Source organism: Antrostomus carolinensis, unplaced genomic scaffold (genome assembly GCF_000700745.2).
Source record: "Antrostomus carolinensis isolate BGI_N321 unplaced genomic scaffold, ASM70074v2 scaffold34079, whole genome shotgun sequence".
Classification (NCBI taxonomy): domain Eukaryota; kingdom Metazoa; phylum Chordata; class Aves; order Caprimulgiformes; family Caprimulgidae; genus Antrostomus; species Antrostomus carolinensis.
Window position 1 is genome coordinate 47,234 of NW_010339865.1, and position 19,633 is coordinate 66,866.

Here is a 19,633-nt window from a genome sequence, read left to right on the forward strand (position 1 = left end):
CATTGCCATGTGGGGATGTGACTACTGCATGTCATATCTGGAGAAAAAATGCCTCCATCTCCATGGTCTGAGACCCTGCAGCCCCCCTCCCAGTCCGTGTATTCATCATGAGTGGGTGGGAGCCTGCAGCGTGGGCAGGGAGGAGGAGGAAGGCTGCCACGGGACTTGAAGCTCTGGACTTGCACAGCCCAGAAGAAAGGCACAAAGATGCATCACCAGTTCACTGACAGCATTGCCCAGTTTACTGGTCACAGTCTGGTGTATGAAATTCTGTTGCAAACTGGAATTGTGGAAATGCAGAAGTAGCAGAATTTCCCAAGTAATTTTAATGGAAACTTTAAATAGGGTAATTTTGTTTTTAGCAAGAACTGAGAAATAGGGAAATCCCTTTGGGGAAGAAAAGGAATTTATGCGTTTTCTAGTCTTGGTTTGACATGAAACATTCAGGGCAAGGCCCTGGTAGGTCCCTAGGAAGCAGGAGAATGATACCCAGCCCTAAAGTATCACATAGCTATTAAGAGCGTAACCGCAGTGAGAGTGCAGCCAAGTAATCAACCTGTATTCACGTCTGCGCGCGCTTATTAAACCTTCATACGTGGTTTATCGCCTGCTGCCGTTTCATAGGCAACAGCTGCCTTTGTAACGTGCTTGCAATAGCTTTGATAACACGGGGCCAGGCTTGTGCAGTGGTCCCTGCCTGATCTGCATCAGGGGCAGCTATCAGGGGCTGCAGGAGCCTCTCCTGCTGAGCCAAATTCTCTCTTCTGGTGAGGTGAGATGCCTGTTGTTGTGCCTGCCCAGTTTGTGCTTGCTTAGGTGGTAGAGCTCACATCTGCAGTGATCAGAGCACAGGAAAACAGCCCTGTAAGGTGTGTCCCACTGTTGATCTGTGAAGGTGTTCTCGGGCCAGGTCCACATTAGCAAGTCACACGGGGCAGCAGGAGCTGTCTGGAGAGAGAAGGAGCCGGTGATGAAGATTGGGCTCCTGAGCCTCCCTGTCTCTTGGGGGTCACTTTTGAGAGCCTTAGGTGAGATGGAGCTTGATTTTGGTCTAGTTTAGTCCCAAGGGGATCCCATTTACACCCTGGGATGCTGCAAAGCTGGAGCGCAGTTCCCAGTGACCCCCAAGGTGGCCCCATGCCCCACAAGTCCTGACCAGCCCCAACAGCTCTTCCCAGGAATGGGGTGTCCTCCAGCCCTGGCCCCTTCTGCACCCCGCCGTGTGCTGGTGCCATTTAACCTGCAGCCTAATTAATTCCCATTACATCAAATTGTATTGAGTAGACCTGTCCAAATAAACAAGAGAAGCTTGCGGAGGCCTTCAAACCCGTTTTTGTTCATGACGAAACTGTTTAAACACTGAATTAAACAGCAAGCGTGGGATTTCTCCCCTGGCAAATGCAAAAGGTTGAGTTGGTGGGAAAAAGACTCAAAACGCATCGAGGACTTGCCTCATTGCAGCATTTCAGATGACAGAGGTGGAAATCTTGAGGCTAGGCAGGGTGCTGTGCAGACTGTCAAATGAACTCCCACAGATGCTTCTGTGGTGCTTGTGGGTCTCTGTCCCCATCCAGCATCTCAGCTCCCAGCCAGCGCACGCTGGGGAGGGGACCGAAAGCTCTCAATGATGGCACCACCTCAGAAACTGCCAGCACCAGCGTCTGTTGGGTGCTGGTACAAGGGCATGTTGGGGCTCGGGGCTACGGGAGCCTGGCTGTGTGGTCCAGCACTGATGGTCGGAGGCGCTGAAGGTTTTCCTGACCCTGGGTGACAGCAGCTGGTGTTGCCAGTGGCAGGGCAGCCCTTCCCCTCTTGGCTGTGGAGGGAGCAGCAGGGACAGACCTCCAGGCTGGTCCAGCTGCCTTCAACTGTCAGTGCCCTCACCAGGGCTCTCTAGAGTCAGGGCTGGGATTTCCCAGCACATGGAACTGTGCATTATGCAGTGTTTGATGCATGGACGTGGTGGAAGAGCCCTGCTTGTGACACTACTTTGGCCCAGCTGCTGAGAGCTGATGTTAATTTGGCCACAGCAGGTCCCTTTCCTGGAGGTGCTCTGTCACACTGATAGTCATAGCATTATTCCATCTCTTCCCTACCCCATTTGAGTTTTTTTTGCTCAAGTTTCTTTCACTTCTCATTTGTTGAGGGAAGTGAAACTCACATTTCCAGAAGTGAAAGATTTGTGTGGTCATGAGTTTTCCTTATCAGATGATGCTATTGAACACTGTCATCCCAGGGGCCTGGAGAGCCATTTATAAACAGCGCCGAGTAAACTCGCCAGCCTGCCTGTGATGTGTGTTGGCCTCTTCCCTTCTGGTGATCAGGAGACCGAAGGATTGGGGTCAAGTGGTTTGTGCTCAGTGTCACAAGAATTATGAGTTAGGAGCAGCACCAGCACCTCCTGACACCCCATCCACTGCTTTAGCCTCAAGATCATTCCTCGTCTCTGGTCTCACTGCTATTTATTTTTATTCCCTTACTTTATTTGTATTTCAAAGACTTTAAAGCTTCTTTACCCTCTTTCTCCTGAGTGGCAGCAGTTCTGCTTTTGAAGGAGAAGGGAGAGGGCAGCTGGGATTCAGAGGCCATTCAGAGGCATACCAAAGTCGGATGATTAGTGGAAGTGGTTTTCTAGTAAAAGTAGTGCAGGCATTACTATATGGTATGGTGAGCGCTCTAAGAACAGGTTGTCTCGTGCTCTGGGGTCAGGCCGTGACATGGGCTGTGGCTCTGCCACCAAAGCCCTATGGTGGCCCCAGGATGGGCACTCCTGTGGTGCTGCAGCAGGCTGTAAGCTGGCCTCACCTTTCCACCAGAGCATGCAGGAAGGGAATTGGATTCTTTTGAGACACACAAAGTCCCCAAGGTCCAGCAGTGAAAGGCACAGTCCTCCCCATGAAGCCTGGTGGACTGAGCCAGCGTGGTTGGTACGTCCTTGGGCGAAGGTCTGATGAGCGCTGACCCATAGTCCCTCCTTGCTCAACCTCTGAGCCACTTGGCAACATGCTGCTCAGCTCCTGCTTTTCCTCCCTCATTCTCCCTCTCTAGATCCAGGTTGGAAAGTTCAACTACACAATTGCAATGCTGCACCTCGGGGGAGGAGAGACCGCGATCATTGTCTCCATTGTCATCTGCAGCATCTTGCTGGTCCTCTCTGTCGTAGGTAAGGGAACAGAACAATGAGTTTCCAGGCTGGGCTGAGGTTTTTTTTCTCATTGCCTGTGGAGGGATGAAGATGACTCACTCACACATTAGGAAACCTCTGAGTGCTGCAGTCACACAGTATCTGAAACTGGTCTGGGTGCAGCAAGTAGCCACCTCTACTTTGTGGAGGACCAACCAGTACCCAGGATCAAAGCTTCCTGCAGCATTTGCTGTATTCATTAATCATCTGTATTCATTAATCATGTGGAATACATTAATATGCAGTTAAGATGAATCTGTAGTTCAGCTCTGTTACTTGAACCTGTGTCATCTATAACTTACCCTTTCCCCCCAAACACTTAGTAGCTACTATAGTACAAAATAAAGGGTGTGAGAAACTGGTCCTGGACTTGTACTGACTTGAACAGGGCTCACTCACAGGCATGACTGTCCCAGCCCATCCCAAAGGTCGACCCAACCCGAGGTCCTGTCGTCAGTAACAGCCAGAGACAGGCGCCTGTCAAAGAGCGTGAGGAACAGAGCGAGCGTCCTTAGCGGCAGGTCTAGAGCAGACGCAGCAGTTTGCTCACCTCACTAGAAGCTGTGCAACACACCTGTGTCCTCTGGCTAGGCTGTCTTCTCATTGCATGCCCAGAATGACTGTGCAGTGAGAAACCTGTCAGTTCACAGCAAATGAGGTGTTTCTAATAGGGATTTAATTTATTTTTAACAAAGGTTATAATGCACACTATTTATTAAATGCCCCACCCGTCGTTAGAAATGTATTTCTGAAGGCACTGGAAGACTGTCAGACATGAGCATGGTAATACAGGTGGTAAACATCTTAAAATCTGTATTCATTAATCATCTGGAATACATTAATATGCAGTTAAGCTGAATATAGACAGCCCAGACCTAAACTGAAGATGACAGTTACAGCAAGATCATTAAATTCCAGCTGGTTTTACTTATTTACAAAGAATCGACAACTGCCTGATCAGATACCAGTCTTGTTGTAGGTGTTAAACCAACACTGAGTTTAGCTTTCTGCACCCATGTCAGCAGAGGACCACTCTGATCCCAGCTGCGGCTGCTCCTAAGCCCTCGTCCAAAAGGCTTGTTCCTTTCCTCTTTTCCAGCCCTCTTTGTGTTTTGCACAAAGAGCCGCAGAGCAGAGCGCTACTGGCAGAAAACCCTGCTCCAGATGGAGGAGATGGAGTCGCAGATACGGGAGGAAATCCGCAAAGGTAAGTCACCGTGCTGGGCCCTGAGGAGGAGCCAGGACTAGGAGGGAGATGCTGGAATAGCAAGGTTGAAGCCATTCACCTTCTACTCTGTAGAAGTTTATGGAATTATTTATAGGAGAATTTCTGTCACCGCCTTAGGGCTTTGGCAGGGTGTGTGAATAAGGCTCAGTGGCTGGAAGTGTGTGGCTCTGCCACTGTTGTGCTGCCTGGCTTGGGCCAGCCACTGATTTTCCTGTCTCGGGGTTAATGGCCCTAGGCCATGTCATTGCTTGAAGGCCACACTAATCTTTAGTGTGCTTTATGATTGGGTGCAACAAAAATTGCAGCATGGGTCTGCTAGAGCAATGGGAGAGGCCATGCGAGCATCTGCGTCTGCTGTCCCCGGCGGTGCATGTCGGGCTGAGGTCCTGCCCCTGCGGAAGCGGCTGGGGGCTGGTCTGGAGGCAGGAGAAACGTCCTCTCTGTCCAGCTGCGGGTGTGATGTGTAGTGCTGATGGTTAAACCCTGACACTAACCTGCTGCTCCTTGAGAAAACACTGCTTCAGCCCGCTCGGGGAGGCAGAGATGAGACGTGCCACGTTTTCCAGCACCAGCCCGCCTACTGTCTCAGCTGGTAGAGTGTCGGAGCTCTTACCATCTGTGGTCTCTTTGTGCAAGGTTTTGCAGAACTGCAGACAGACATGACAGACCTGACCAAGGAGTTAAACCGCAGCCAGGGGATCCCGTTCCTGGAGTACAAGCACTTTGTCACCCGGACATTCTTCCCCAAAGTAAGGCAATACTGTGTGTCATAGGTACCTCCTTGCTCCCAGAGCCTTCCTGACCAGATCAGGGCTCTGCTTAAGGGTTATTACACTGTAACAAAATAATTCCACTGTTACATATTTAGTTGTCATATTTCAGCCTCAATTACTGTCAGAAGTGGGTGTGAAGTAAGGTCAGGCTTGCTTGCACACGATAGGAGCCCAGCAGCGGCACCGTCCCTCTGGCTCGGCCCTTTGATGCCATTGTACACTCTCTTCTGAAAGCACTCTGTCTCTCACAGGAGCCGAAAGTGCTGGGACTCCCCCTTCTCCCCAGTGTCACCTCACCCCGTTCAGCAGAGCTGAGGCTGAGGGGTGGCTGAAGGACTTATCTGCCGTCAGCTTTCGGGGAGAGGGGGCTTTTTGTTCCACACAGCTGAGCTTTCCCAGCTGCAATGCTGATCCTCAGGAGCTCCTTCAGTGTCTCTGTCTCCCTCTTTCTCTCCTCTCTGTCAAAGGCTGGGCACATGGTCCTCCCAGTAAGATGCCCTGTGGGCGCCCAGTCTGTCTGCCCAGAGTCCTCCTCCAGGGCCACACCAGACGCGCCGGTGCCGTAATTCCCATCACCGGCTGCTCCGCTGTGTTGCTGTGCGCCCTTAACAGCGGCTGTATTTCACCCCTGAGGCAGTTGCATTTCAGAGGTGAGGAGTGAGATGATGATTTATGACTGCAGAGTGTTTCATTAGTAGTTAGGACTCAGGTTTTTAAGTTATCCAGTCTCTATGTATCTGCACACTGGAGTCTTTAAGATTCAGGCTACTATATGAATGTTACAGATTTATACATTTTTCCCATCTGTTTCAAAAGTTACATATGTTAAAACACCCAGTACTCCTCTATTTTGACTTAGTCTTCTATAATGCTTTCTCTTCTGGGATTTTTCTAGCTGTCAAATTAGTCTATTTGCAGTCTTCCTACTCTAAAAGCATTGTGTCTGCGCAGACATCTGCCTCCCCCCTTCTCGTGGCGTTTGCTCATTCAGGGGGCTCTTGCAAAGTGTTTAAAGGCTTTGTAAACCGTACCGGTGCGTTTCTTCATAATGGGTGGTCTTCAGTCCCACTGACATGTCTCTCTGTCTCGTTCCTTTGCGGTGGGTGGCAAAGGAGGAGGTCCCCGGCCGGTGCAGCTGCCCTCCCCTAACGCTGTGCTTGGTTGCAGTGTTCTTCGCTCTATGAGGAGTGCTACATCCTGCCATCCCAGCAGCTCAGCTCCCAGGTGGGCTCCCAGGTCCAGGAAACTCATCCACTCCTAGTGGGGGAATGGAAGGTGAGTAACCCACTAAGAAAACAAATGCTTTTGAGTGGCTGCTAACCATACTCAAGTGTGTGGACAATGCCATGTGTTTTCTTTTGGTTCGTGGGGGATGCTTGATCACTCAAAACAATTAACACATACCGTCATCAGATCAGCTTTGGCTGACTGGAGAACGCAGATCTATGGATCTGCTCTTGGATGAAGACACATTGTCCTGAGATCCTCCCCGGCCCTGTGGTGGGCTTTTCTTCCTGGGCGTATCATACTGCATGTCACTTTAGTCCCATACGCAGTTCAATATAAATGCAATTCCTCCCGAGCAGAGATTTGGTAAAAGCTGCTGTTGTCCTGGAGCTGGGTGTCATGTGAACAAGAAGTAGGAACCAAAGAATCAGAGTCACTTAGGTTGGAAGGGAGATCTGCTTAAAGCAGCTCCAACTAGATGGGGATGCTGGGGGCCCTGTCCAGCTGTGTCAAATATCTTCAAGGATTGGGGCCCCGTTCCAGTGTCCAACCACCTTAAAGGTGAAAATTTCCTTCCTTATATTTAATCAGTGTCCCATGCTCCATCTCGTGTTCCTTACCTCTCATCCTAGCACTGTGCTGGCAGAGAAGATCCTGGCTCTGTCCTCTCTGCCCTCCTATGGGGCAGCTGAAGGCTGCAGTAAGATCTCCCCTTACCACTTCTTCTTCAGACTGACCAAACCCAGCCCTCTCCTCCTCTCCTTCTACACCCACTAATTGTTTTGGCAGCTCTCAGCTGCACTTGCTCTGATTTGCCAATGTCCATTTTGTGGCGGGGAGCTCAAAACTGACCATGGTACTCCAGGTAGCCTCTCAAGTGCTGAGCAGCAAAGAATGGCCACTGCCACTGCTCCACTGGCCAAGCTGCTTCTGATACAACCCCAGAGGCAGTCATGCCCTCGCTGGGAAGGCATGCAGCTGACTTGTATTGAGCAGAGGGAGTAAGGGGTCTTCAGCTCAGTACCTCTGTATTCAGCAGGGACATCCTTGCAGTCAGGAAGGGTAAAAGCTGGAGGAAAACAACAAGCAAGGCTTTTCTCATTCTCCTTTCTAAATTTTTCTTTAGATCCCTGAAAGCTGCAGACCCAACATGGAAGAAGGAATCTCGCTGTTCTCCACCTTACTCAACAACAAGCACTTTCTCATCGTGTTTGTCCATGCTCTCGAGCAACAGAAGGACTTTGCTGTTAGAGACAGGTATGAGCTTCAGAACCAAAGACCTGGGCAGCTGGAGGAGGCTGATTTATTCCTAACCTATAAGCAATCCAGCCCATGTCTGGAGCTGTGTATTTCAGTTCAAGGTTGAGCTACAGTTACCTCCCACTTTTCTATTAGAAACGGACGGCCATAAACCTCTGTTAGCTGACGAGCACTAAGAGGTACAATGAGTGACTTGCTTACGACTGTTCGTATCCCTGAACTCTTGCTTTACCAGCTAGAGGGTGCAAACTGACCCAAGGTCCTGCAGCACTGAAAGAGGGTTTCAAGTTTTAACACTGTTGAGAAGGCTTATCAAAATGGACTGAAATACTGCCTTTGTGTTTGAGGGGGTTTTTATGCCAGTCGACAGTTTAGTCTTGTTGGATTGGTGCTTGAGTCCTAGTTCTGTGTTTCAGATGTAACCTGGCCTCCCTGCTTACTATTGCATTGCATGGGAAACTGGAGTACTACACCAGCATCATGAAGGACCTTTTGGTGGATCTAATAGATGCTTCAGCTTCCAAAAACCCCAAGCTGATGCTGAGGAGAACAGAATCCGTGGTAGAGAAGATGCTCACCAACTGGATGTCAATCTGCATGTACAGCTATCTCAGAGTAAGAGAACCAGATCACTGCTACTGTGGGTGCGGGTTCAGCGCTGTGGGCAGTGGTAGAGGGGTGGTGGGACAGCTGAGGACCTGAATACCTGCCAGCATGGTCACTGGAACAGTCACTAATGGTTGACAAACTCCAGTGTGTTGAATGGTTCAAGTGTGGAAAAACAACCTTAAGTTCAGTTGTTTCTCTGCTTCTGGCTGGGGATTTGGTGAGGTCAGACTTCGTAGCAGACCTTTCCGAAGGCCAGAGCACGAGCTGACGATTTTGCCACACTTGAGAAGAGAACTGTGGGGTGGGGGAGCTGGAAAACAACCAGAATAGCTTGAGGTTTTGGAAGCCGTTCCAGTTATTTGTTGTGTTCTCTGACCAGCTCACGTAGCCGTACTGATGGTCGCCAACCAGTTCAGTGTTGCCTGTCTGGAGTGTGAGAGCCTCAGCTGTGGCTGTCAGGGGGACGGTGGCACTGGGGCAGGGGGCTGCTCTGTGCCGGTGCCCGTTGGTATGTGGGGCTCCTCATGTGGGAGGTGTCCTCATGGTTCCACACTGGATGGACAGATCTTAGCAGGAGATGCAGGGGGATGTCTGTCCCAGAAGCCTGATTGTCTTCTGGTGATAACAAAAAAGAGTATCTTTGGCATCTCAGAGCATATCAGCAGTCCATCTGCTCAATGCTTTATCTCCAATGTTTGCCAGCTCTGGTTGGAATTTCCCAGAAGAATTGAGCAATAACTTAATTGATTCCACAGCAGTTAATTGGAGGACACCCCATTATACCCACAGGGGAGAGCCTGGAAAAAGCCTTTGAAAAATCTCTTTTCCCAAAGTGTTTGCTATAACCACAGAAGCAATGCTGTATTGTCCTCATACATATCATAATGTCTTCTGATCCCAGCTGATGATCACTTTTTGTCCTAAAGCCTGTGGTTTTGTAGTTCATAATCTTTCATTTTAGCTCACATAATTAGCCAGTATAATGAAAGAAAAGTTGCAGGAGCGAATGAAGATGGCTGTGCCAATGCAGCACGACTATCCAGCCTGTAAGAGCAGAAATGAATGAATTAGTGAATTTTTTTCTTAATCTTCAGTTTTTTGTGCCTGTAGTTAAACAGGAGAAAAAAAAGTGCTGATCTCTCCTTTTGGAGAGTGGAGACCACATGTGAGGCATCTGATCCAACTCCAGTTTGTGCTAAAAATGGACATTGTGCAAGAAGACTTTCTTGGGGCGGGGGGGAAAGAGGAAAGTCGAGTCTTATCACGCGGGCCTGAAGACTTGGCCGTGTTACATAGCTAATTAATGGTGAGGAGCTCCTGAGTGCCAGCGTGTGGCCCTTCCCTGGGGGGCCTGGCAGGGAGGTGCCCGTCACCGCAGGCTTGTGCAGGGTCCATGGCGGGGCCGGTGGCTGTCCCTGCGGCAGACAACGCTGGTGCAAGCTGCGAGCTGGCTTTCCTTTGCCGTGCTGCCCTGGCCCACCCTGCAAAGGGAAGAGGAAGGTCGGGGTATGGATGGAGTGGATCTGCGGGGTGGCAGTGGCCCTTTGCAGAGGTGATGGGCCACCAGCTGAACCTGCATTTCCATCCTCCTGCAGAAGATGTGTCCTGAGCAGGGGCTAACATTGCATGCTGGGTTTGCAGTCCCCTCCTTGCTTCCCGTGCTCAGCCCGAAGCTGTGGCAGTGAAGACCATCACTGCACTTCCCACTGCAGCCCGTTTCCCACCTCTGAAAAGCAAATGGTTTCCATTCTGGAGCGCAATAAAGAGTTGATTTTAAAGAGACCCTCGTGCTCCACAGTGAGGGTGGGGGACCTGATCAGAGGAGGGATAGAATTGATCAGACAGAAATGTCCAGAGAGGCCCTTTGACTGTCCCAGGTGGCCATGGGCTCAGCTGTGCGAAGGGACGGGGCTTTCAGTCCGGATCGGCAGAGCTGGGACCTTCCCTGCTGCCCAAAAGAGCACAGAGCTGCTGCAGCCAGACGGACGGCACCTCCTTACACGTGGGCTGGTGTCAGCTCAGGGCTGTGATTTAAATACTAGTGATAGTCAAATGCCTCCCATGTGCCTGGCGTTCCTCTGGATCAAACTCTGTTGCCTTCAGAGAGGCATTTCTTGGTTAAAAGACTGCCCGCCTGCCTGTAGCACTGGTCTGTCAGACGTGTGACGGTGGGTCTGGTTTTCATTCCTGAATTATCCCCATTAATCACAACGTCTATTCGAAACAGCTGTTGCAAAGGTCTCTGCCGTTGTGCAGTGGAAAAATTCCAAGTGCTTGTATTTTCCCTTGTAAGTCAACGCTACATGCTCGAGACATTTGTTTCGTATTAATTTGTGTTTTGGGGGGAAATGATTTGAAGGAGCTGTCTTCAGCTGGGAAGGAGTTGCAGGCCACAGTCGCTCCTGGTCTGGACGTGTGGAGGGCACCTGAAGGCAACAGAGTCACCACTGTGACGGGGAGGTTTGCTCGGGGAGTGCAGGGGGGCTGATGACGAGCTGGCAGGAGGCTTGCTGCTTGGGGCAGAGGAAACGTGCAGCATTTGCACAATCAGGGCAGACTTGTGTTTCTGCAGAACTGAGTGAGAATCATAGATAAAACAGTCCATGTCTCTATTTTCTGATACAGCTTTGGTGTAAAATGCTGAAAAAGAGCCTTCCCCATGAGATACTGTGGTACCATTTGGTCTGGCTCCTAACAGGACCAGGGCACCAGGAATTTAAAGAAAATTAAGGTCCAGGAATTCAGCTTTTAGGTCTGGGTCCAAGCTTCCTGAAGTTTTGCATGGGGGATGGAGCTGAGGTTTGGTTCTTCACAGAATGTGAATAGATAAACTTCCCAAAATTAGCAGGCACTTGGGATAAGCAGCTGTTTTCTGTGCTTTTCCCACCCCAGCCTCACGAAGACATTTTGGAAATGACTGTAACATGTTCCTGGGAGGACATCTCTAATGACTTGTCAGCCTTGTTAATAGAGCAGCAACATGTGAATCCAGTCTGTGCTCTAAACCCTTTTTTCCCAAGCATATAAAAACCAAGCCCTCCCACACTCGTCGTGCGTGAAGCAGTTCAAGTAATGCCAGCCTGAACTGTGCTTTCCATTACTGTACAGTTATTTCAGTGCCCTGGGTAGCTTTAAGAGCCCATAACAGTTCAGTCAAAAATGAAAATCAAGTCTCATTAAAATACATTCACAATAGGAGGAAAAAAGGCCCCAGACTGTGTTTTTTTTAAGTATTTTTTTGTCCTGAATCAGCACTGATCTCTTCTAGTTAAACTTCCTTTCTCCCAACTAGCCAAATCCAAAGACAGTTTTGATTCATTTCCAGATGAGTTTTCCGAACAATGCTTGAGGTTTCCAAGTTTGCCATTTTATCTCTAGTCCCTGCCTGCCAGCCCTTTTTTCCCCTCTTTGAAATTTGCTGTGTGATTAGCACTTTTGCAGATTTCCATAGCATCCCATGGTTCCTGAGCCTGAAAGCCAAAAAGCCAAACAGAAATAACATCTCGCCGGCGGAGCGCTGTCATTATTTCCAGTGCGGCCGGTCCCACGCACGCTGCGTGGGTGCGGGACGCTGGCTCCTCCGCTTCCCCGGCCGCCCCTTCCAGTGCAGCTTTGCCCGTTGTGTGGGAAGGTCCCACACAGTTCAGCCCTGACCTGTGCAGCCTGGGCTGCTATCAAGTTGTAAAGAGCTCCTGTATCAGCAGGACTCACACTTTTTTAAGGTTTTTGGGGGCAGCCGCTTAGCCGTTGGCAGCTCCCTCCTGTCCCTCTGTGGCTGGAGCCACGGCCAGGGCCACAGCTTCCCGTGGGTGGACAGAGCCGGCTCCAAAACCTGGTGCTGAATTTGGCCTTGGGTTCATCCCTGCCATGCACTCGTGCACATGCGACCTAACAGAGTTCCTGTTCGTAGCAGGGCCGTCGTCGGGATCTGCCAGCACTTCTCACGTAGGGTCAGCTTGGCAGCTCTCCATGGTTCACGTTATGGGACAGCGGGTGCCGCAGCCTGGGGATATCTCCTGTCAGTGTCATCCCCCTGCTTGTTATCTCGTACTCCTGCTTTTCTCTCAGAAACGAGCTCTTCTTTATATCTTCTGACACTTTCTCTGCTCTGTTCGCAATCCTCAACTTCTCCATGTGCCCAGAACTTCCCACCTCCCTGCTATCTGGATGCTGTGCTTTCCTTCATTCCCAGCACCAGCAGCTCTGCTGCTGAGCCTGGTTTCTGCTGCGTGCTCAGAAGGAGCATTGCAGGAAATTGTTAAGCCCCAGCAGAAGGCCCAAGGAGCTTCCCTGTGTTCATAAAAAAAGTTGCCCTCAGGAAATAAAGCGGGTGCACCGTTGGCACAGATGGTGCATGCCCACCTCCAGCCCTGCTGTAGTGTCTTATCGTCAACTGTGCGGAATGCAGCCGAATCAAAATTGACATCAAACTAATTGCTTTAGCAATTATAGGGCCAATTAGAATAAAAGAATCAGCAAGTCTTAATTAAGAAGCAGATTGAACAGGATTTAGCAGCTCCTAGCTGAGAAATACCAAATCATTTGATATCTGTTGTCTTGAGTAGGATTTCAGATGGCAGGAATGTTTGTGCGGGGGGTGTGTGATGCTCAGAGAGTACATAAATGTGCAATAATTTGCACTTGCCTCGTTGGAAGGAAATTGCACATGAACATTAGGGAGAATGGGATGTACTCCAGTACTGAAAAGTTTCTTAAGAAAAATAGCTTATGTTTTACTTGCACATCAGGGTAGCAGACAGAAGTGGATTGGAAATCTGGCATTAAGCCACATAGCTGAACCGTGTCGCAAATAGCTGGTCCCTGTTACATTTTTTGTTTTCATTGCAGCAGCGTCACAATTCACCTCTCTCCTGTAACATGAAGTTTGATGAATGTAAGGAGTTAAATGGTCTATTTGCTTGCTGTCGCATGGGAACTGCTTGTTGACCTTGATCCTTTCTGCTGCGCTGTGATCAGGGCTCCACTGTGGTATGAGAAGTATGAGTGCTAGTTCCCAGAGCCACAGGCACACGCAGTGGGCTCGCTTCCCTGGATTTTAGTGGCAAACCAGGGGTTCAGCCAATACCTGCATGAGAAAGCTGAGCACCCAAATATCTCTGTAGACCTGGATTTTTGGGTACATCAGCCCCATCCTTAGCCTGATGAGTGCATATGTTGTACAGTCTACACTCTGTCAGATTGCAAGAAAATCTCCGTACCAGAGTATGCCAGATTCTCACTGAAGTTCATGTGTAATTTCACATGTAAATTAATGCACATTTGTATTTTGCTGAGCATTGTGCATGTACATACCCACTCAGCACAGCTCCGCATATGCCCCTGCCTTCTGAGCAGCACCCGAGCACTCTGCCCGGGAGACAGCAAATGCTGGCGCAGCCGGTTAGTGGCAATCCACAGCCCGACAGGACTTGCTGTAGAAGTTGGATGGGGTATGTTGATGCTGACAATCACAGCTCACTCTCCCCGAAAATCGCTGGTGGCTGTTGTCAGCTGTTATGTCCTCTTTCCCATCTGCGCTGTCACGTTGCCACAAGTCTGAAAACTTCTGAGCAGCCTCGGAGAGATGCTGGCAGGAGCTGGGGGGGACGTGATGGCACCAAGCACCCGCCAGCAGTTCTGGCATGGACCAGTCCCGCTCCCCAATGTGCGGAGGCATCTTCAGTGTCATAGAATTATAGAATTGTTTTGGTTGGGAAAAAACCTTTCAGATCGTCAAGTCCAGCTATAAACAAAGCACTGCCAAGTCCCCCACTAAACCGTGTCTCTAAGCACCCCATGTACATGTCTTTTAAATACCTCCAGGGACGGTGACTCAACCACCTCCCTGGGCAGCCTGTTCCAGTGCTTGACAGCCCTTTTGGTGAAGAAATTTTTCCTATGTGCCCATGTGGAGCCCATCCCCGCCATGCCACTGGAAGGGGTCATGGCCACCATGTCCTGTTACTTACTTGGTCTTCTTTCCTTCCCCCAGGAGACGGTCGGAGAGCCCTTCTTCCTGTTGATCTGTGCAATCAAACAGCAGATTAACAAAGGGTCCATCGATGCCATCACGGGGAAGGCCAGGTACACCCTCAATGAGGAGTGGCTCCTGAGGGAGAACATCGAGGCAAAGCCAAGGGTGAGTACCTACACCCCCGGGTCTGATGGACGTGTACCCCGGCGGGGTGGTTGTGCAAGCGGCTGATTCGGTGCCCATGCAGGTGCAATAACCACATAAATCACACACCTGCACAGTCACCTTGCTGCTGCCTAAGCACACGACTGCAGGACAAGGCTCATAGTAACTGCCTGGTGGGTCACCTAAGTGCCTCAGATGAGGGGTAGAGGGAGGTAAGAAAGTTTGTTCTGCCATATTCAGAGAGTTAAAGCCACAGGTTTACTGTTCCTAGCAAAAGGTCATCTTCACTAGCAGTGGGAAGGTGCTGGCTGCGAACCTGAGTCCCGGGCTGAGGGCTTTGCCCAGGGTGTTACAGGAGTGGTGCTGAGAAGCGGTTCTGCAAAATGCCTCCTGTGGGAGCAGGGCAGACCAGGGCTGTGCGTGTGAAGGGCTCGGTTCCCTCCAGTGCCTGACACAGAATTCGGCAGACGCCTTTCCAGAGCCTGGGTCAAATCCTGTTTTCAATTACCTGGCATAAATCTGGAGCAGCTTCACTGAAGTCAGTGGGTTACCCAAGATGTGCATCACCATAACTCAGAGCAGGTTCAAGCTCCACATCCTCTGCAGATTCCTGTTACCAATTGACCTGTAAATTTACAGTGAAGACCGAGAGGGGTTAGCAGCGGGGCGCACAGTATTAGCTTTCTCGGCAGAAATGGTAACTTCATAAGTCTGAGCAGGGAAGTGTGGCTGCTTTGTTTGCAAGAAGAGAAACAAAAGTGAACAGGGTATGCTGGGGGAGGGAGAGCAATGCAGTTAGTGCTAACTCCCCAGCAATCCCCCACATAGCTGGTAGCTGAACCTCTGCTTTAAAACACCTGCACAGCATCCAGTGTGAAAAAACATCTTTATTTAGTGCTATGGAGAAAATTGGACTTCACCTGTGCATTCACATTGTTCTCATAGTCGAGGATGCTGGCCCTGTATCCTGAAACTTAAAAGCAGCGTTTGCAGAGGAATCTCCAGGCTGTGGAAATCCCAGCAGTAACGCTCACCTGTGCCAGGTGTCCTTCTAAGAGGCAGCTGTGCTTACACACAAGCAAGGCTCCTGGCAGCTTCCTGCCCTGTCCTGCTGTTCAGTACGTTCTTGAGCAGGTTATTGGGTGGTGCTGGTGGTGGATCTGGGGTTGCAGAAAGCCAGCCCGCGTTGCATTTAAAGCTTGTTTGAACAAAGGAGCTCAGACCGTTGCATCAGGGAGAGGCAGAGCAGTGAGCCTTGGCGTCCCATCAGTCACCGGTCGGAGCCAAGAAGCTGAGGACATGACTGGTGATGGGGCTGGCCTTTCCTCCCATCCCCAAGGTGGTCTTTGCACGTCAGGAGTGAGGCCCATTAGCAAGGCAGCCTGAGAGGAGGTTGTAGGGTCATTCCCTGTGTCCTCCTGGCTCCATCAACAACCCAGGGCCTTCAGCCTCTGGGGGCTATAAATCAGCACCTCTCACCAGCAGTGAAGTGTAGATAACCGCGTTTGTTCAGCCTGATTTCCAGCAGCGTGGGACCCGGAGTGCACCAGTGAGAGCCGTGTGGGCACTGCAGCCTCCATGTGTCCTTGGGAGCCCACAGAACTGGGTGGGTCACCCCCCTCATCCCTAACCTGGCCTCTGCCTGCAGAACCTCAACGTCTCCTTCCAAGGCTGTGGGATGGACTCCCTGAGCGTCAGGGCCATGGACACAGACACGCTCAGCCAAGTGAAGGAGAAGATTCTGGAGGCTTTCTGCAAGAACGTCCCCTACTCCCAGTGGCCAAGGGTGGAAGATGTCGACCTTGGTAAGGACCAGATGTGTTGGACCAGCCAGTCCTTAAAGCCAGACGAAGCACCCGATGTTGCATGGTATCTCTTGGTGCTTGTTAGAGGGCAGTGGGTGAAGCAGCACTGGCAAGAGGGCAGTCATCAAGGCAGCCTTTTCCTGAGGATGGTCTTCAGGAATGAGTGATGGGACCAGATGCTGGTAGGCAGGAGAGAACCACATAACTGGAAGGAAACTTTAGGAAAGCCCAAGTGGAGCAGAGGGATGCTTGGACTTGCACCCTTTAAAGCCTATAATCTTAACTCCAGAACAGGTGCCCTCTAAAACACCCTGAGCCCACAGATGGCTTGTTCATACATGTTTCTCTATGAGGAGCTATAATTGAGCCCATGGACTCCTGTCCGGCCATAGAGTCTGATCTGTCATTTACCTACCCAGTGGCCAACTCCTTCTCCCAAAATTTAAGAAGGATCCAAGCCCAGTGCTGGTAAGAGAGACCCACACTGTCTGTGGTGCCTGGGTGCCACGCAGCGGGCCATGGAGACGCACCCTGGCTGGCAGCAGTCGCAAGGTGTGACGCTCTGCCTGGTCAGTGCCAGAGGGAGTCTCGGCAGAAGATGTCCCTGGGCTGGAGCAGTGACAGGGCCCCACTTCTTTCTGCTGACGCATGTGGCATGTCTCCCAGTCACAGATGCATGACCAGCTGTGCCCTGTGGGGAGCCACCACTGACCTTTGGTGGCCACATGCAGGCCATGGGGCATCTCACCTGCCTGGTGCTCCATGAGGCAGGTCCCACACACCCCTCGGGGCAAAAGGGGATAAGGGAGACCTGCTCTTTCCTGTCTCTCCAAGCAGAGCCTCCGTCGCCTCTCCCAGCTGTATCCAGGGCTGCTCTAGCCTGGAAATCCCGGCTCCAGGGACTAACCCTGGAGGCCATTGCTCAACATCTGCTCTGGTTTCACAGAGCTCGGAGGCCTTGGCAGTGGGGCAGTGCAGCCCCTCAGCGCTGTGTGGCCCATCCCCGGAGCCTCAGGCCCCGCTGCACGTGCCTCCTTCGTGCTGACCTCTCACTGCTCCCTCCTCTCCGTTCAGAGTGGTTCGCCACCAGCACCGACAGCTACATCCTCCGGGACCTGGACGACACCTCCGTGGTGGAGGATGGCAGGAAGAAACTCAACACATTAGCACATTACAAGGTAAACCTGCTGGTGCTGCAGGAAAGCTTTGCTTCCTCGGAGCCTGGCTGGCCTCGGGGGTGAGCTGAGGTTCCCCTTCCAAAAACAGGATTATCAGGAACAAGCAGGGAGGTTGCCATAGCTCCGTGAGAGCTTCCGGGGAATAGACATCTGCCCTGGCGAGAAGCTTGTTAATATTGCAACACACTGAAACTAATTAAACACTCTTCATGCAAAACAAGTTATTACTGACAACAGAAAGAGGAGGGAAAAAAGCTATTCCCAACGGCCACCAGCTTGGCTGATTAGTATCACTCTGCTCTTGGTCTGTGCTGCTGAAATCACCGACGCAATTGTTGCTGCCTGCCCTGAGAGCAGGGGCTGGGGATGCCATCGAGGAGTGGAGGCCAAAAATGTGAGGAAATGTGGCGAATCAAATCGTTTTCGTGACCATTATTCCTCTTAAAATTAAATGAAACCAGAAATTCTTATTTGATTTCCATATTTCCTGGTATGCCTGGGAGCATAATCTTCACTGGTCTGTAACAGTGCATGGAAAATCAAAAACTAAGCTGAGTGCTTATTAATATTATTATTTGTGTAACAGCCGTGACGCAGAGCCCCACTGCTGGCACCGTGCCCCGCTGCACCGAGAGCCAGAGCCGCAGCACAGAGAGGTGGCACTGGCCCTGCGGGTTCCTTCTCCCCTTCCAGGAAAAGGCAAAACAGCATCTGCACAGCGTAACTCTCTTTCCTCTTTGAATTACCTGGGGTCGATATCAGAACTGTATCTTGGATACATTTATTTCCCTGATTCCCGTTGGATTTGAGAACCTCACTGTCTTGCATTTGCATTTAGAAAGCCCTTTCCATGTAGGGCACTGCCTTACTGCCAGTTTCCAAGCCGGGGAGCAGGGGCAGGGCAGGCGCAGAGGATGTGGCAGAGCCACACAGCAGTGATTGCACCAGTGTCCCCCAGCTCCCAGCGACTCCATGGGAGGCACCATTAAGGCCCCCGTCATTGATGTCTGCTCTTCCCTTCCTCTGCAGATCCCCGAAGGGGCGTCACTGGCCATGAGTTTGTCAGACAAGAAGGACACCACGCTGAGCAGAGGTAATGCCTCACCTCTCTTCCCCTGTTGCTGGTGACCGGGCAGAAACCCTTGTGTTTTCAGAGGGGTGTCTCTGGCCGGGCATGCTGAGAGCAGCTACTGCCGAAGTGCCAAAGTGAAAAAAGAAGGATCTAAAACTACTTGATTGGAAAAGCCCTTTCCCTCCCAGTACACAATTCTTGCCAGCATATTTTGAGGTTTCAGGCTGTGCAGAGAGTCAGAACAGACCAAGGGATGCAGCTGCCCTGATGACCAGGCTGGGAGTTGGCCCAGGGCATCGCGGGGCATTGCAGGGCATCGTGGGTCAGGAATGACCCTGTGTCGATCCTCTTCCTTGTGAGACCTCAAGTCCTTAAAGTATTTCCTGAGGTACTTGCCATGCACCCCAGAAGGCAATAAACACTACCAATGCAGAACCTCTGAGGTCGCTTGGGGTGGAAGCACCAGCTTGGTGTTGGGGTTCTTGGGGAAAGCAAAATGCCTCCTGATGTGGAGGGTGTTTGCGAAGGCGGGTTTTTGTTTGGGTCCCCTGACTAAGCCCCTGTGTGTGTCTGTCTGTCTGTCTGTCTCTCTCTCTCTCTTTCTTGCACTTCAAAGTGAAGGATTTGGACACTGAAAAGTACTTCCACTTGGTAAGTACCCTGCTCCCGGCTGTGGAGGCTGGTGGCTGTGTGCTGGGGGGCTGGGGGCCACTGTTCCTTCCTGCCCTCCCAGGGGTGAGCTGCTGGGGCACAGAGCCGTCTCTCCAGGACACCTGCTCCTCAGCCTGGCACTGGCACGTGAGGGGACAGGTCACAGCAGCAGCTTTGCTTCCCCAGATCCCTCCTGCCTTGAGGATGCTGGCGGAGTGCGGGTGGGTGGCACGGTCCAGCCCAGCGGGGCTGGTCGGGCACTGGAGGAAGGGCTGGAGGGGGTCCCCCATCTACTCTCCCGTGCATTTTGAGGGATGTCACCTTTATGATGGCCACTCGTTAGCAGACGATGGAAGCTGTTGCTTTCATCCCTGAACACGGGTGCCAAACAGGCTGTTTTGTCTCCGTCAGCAGCCAGTCCCTGCTGCACTGGGGCAGGCAGCCCCTGGGCTGTGGTGAGCCCGCAGCCAGGCCAGGTTGTCCTCTGCTGCTGGGCTGGCTGGTGGG

General features: G+C 51.3%; 1 protein-coding gene across 1 annotated transcript in view; it reads left to right on the top strand.

The window, feature by feature from the left end:
• PLXND1 (plexin D1) overlaps positions 1-19,633 on the top strand; it is a gene marked incomplete at its 5' end in the record, with an annotated part of 59,199 nt that overhangs the window by 31,399 nt on the left and 8,167 nt on the right. Inside the window, 11 exons of the mRNA XM_010175999.1 lie at positions 3,049-3,163; positions 4,284-4,391; positions 5,049-5,161; positions 6,353-6,460; positions 7,539-7,669; positions 8,089-8,287; positions 14,274-14,420; positions 16,069-16,225; positions 17,300-17,403; positions 18,433-18,496; positions 19,092-19,126. Coding sequence (XP_010174301.1) covers positions 3,049-3,163; positions 4,284-4,391; positions 5,049-5,161; positions 6,353-6,460; positions 7,539-7,669; positions 8,089-8,287; positions 14,274-14,420; positions 16,069-16,225; positions 17,300-17,403; positions 18,433-18,496; positions 19,092-19,126 — 1,281 coding nt within the window. The remainder of the gene's footprint in view (positions 1-3,048; positions 3,164-4,283; positions 4,392-5,048; positions 5,162-6,352; positions 6,461-7,538; positions 7,670-8,088; positions 8,288-14,273; positions 14,421-16,068; positions 16,226-17,299; positions 17,404-18,432; positions 18,497-19,091; positions 19,127-19,633) is intronic.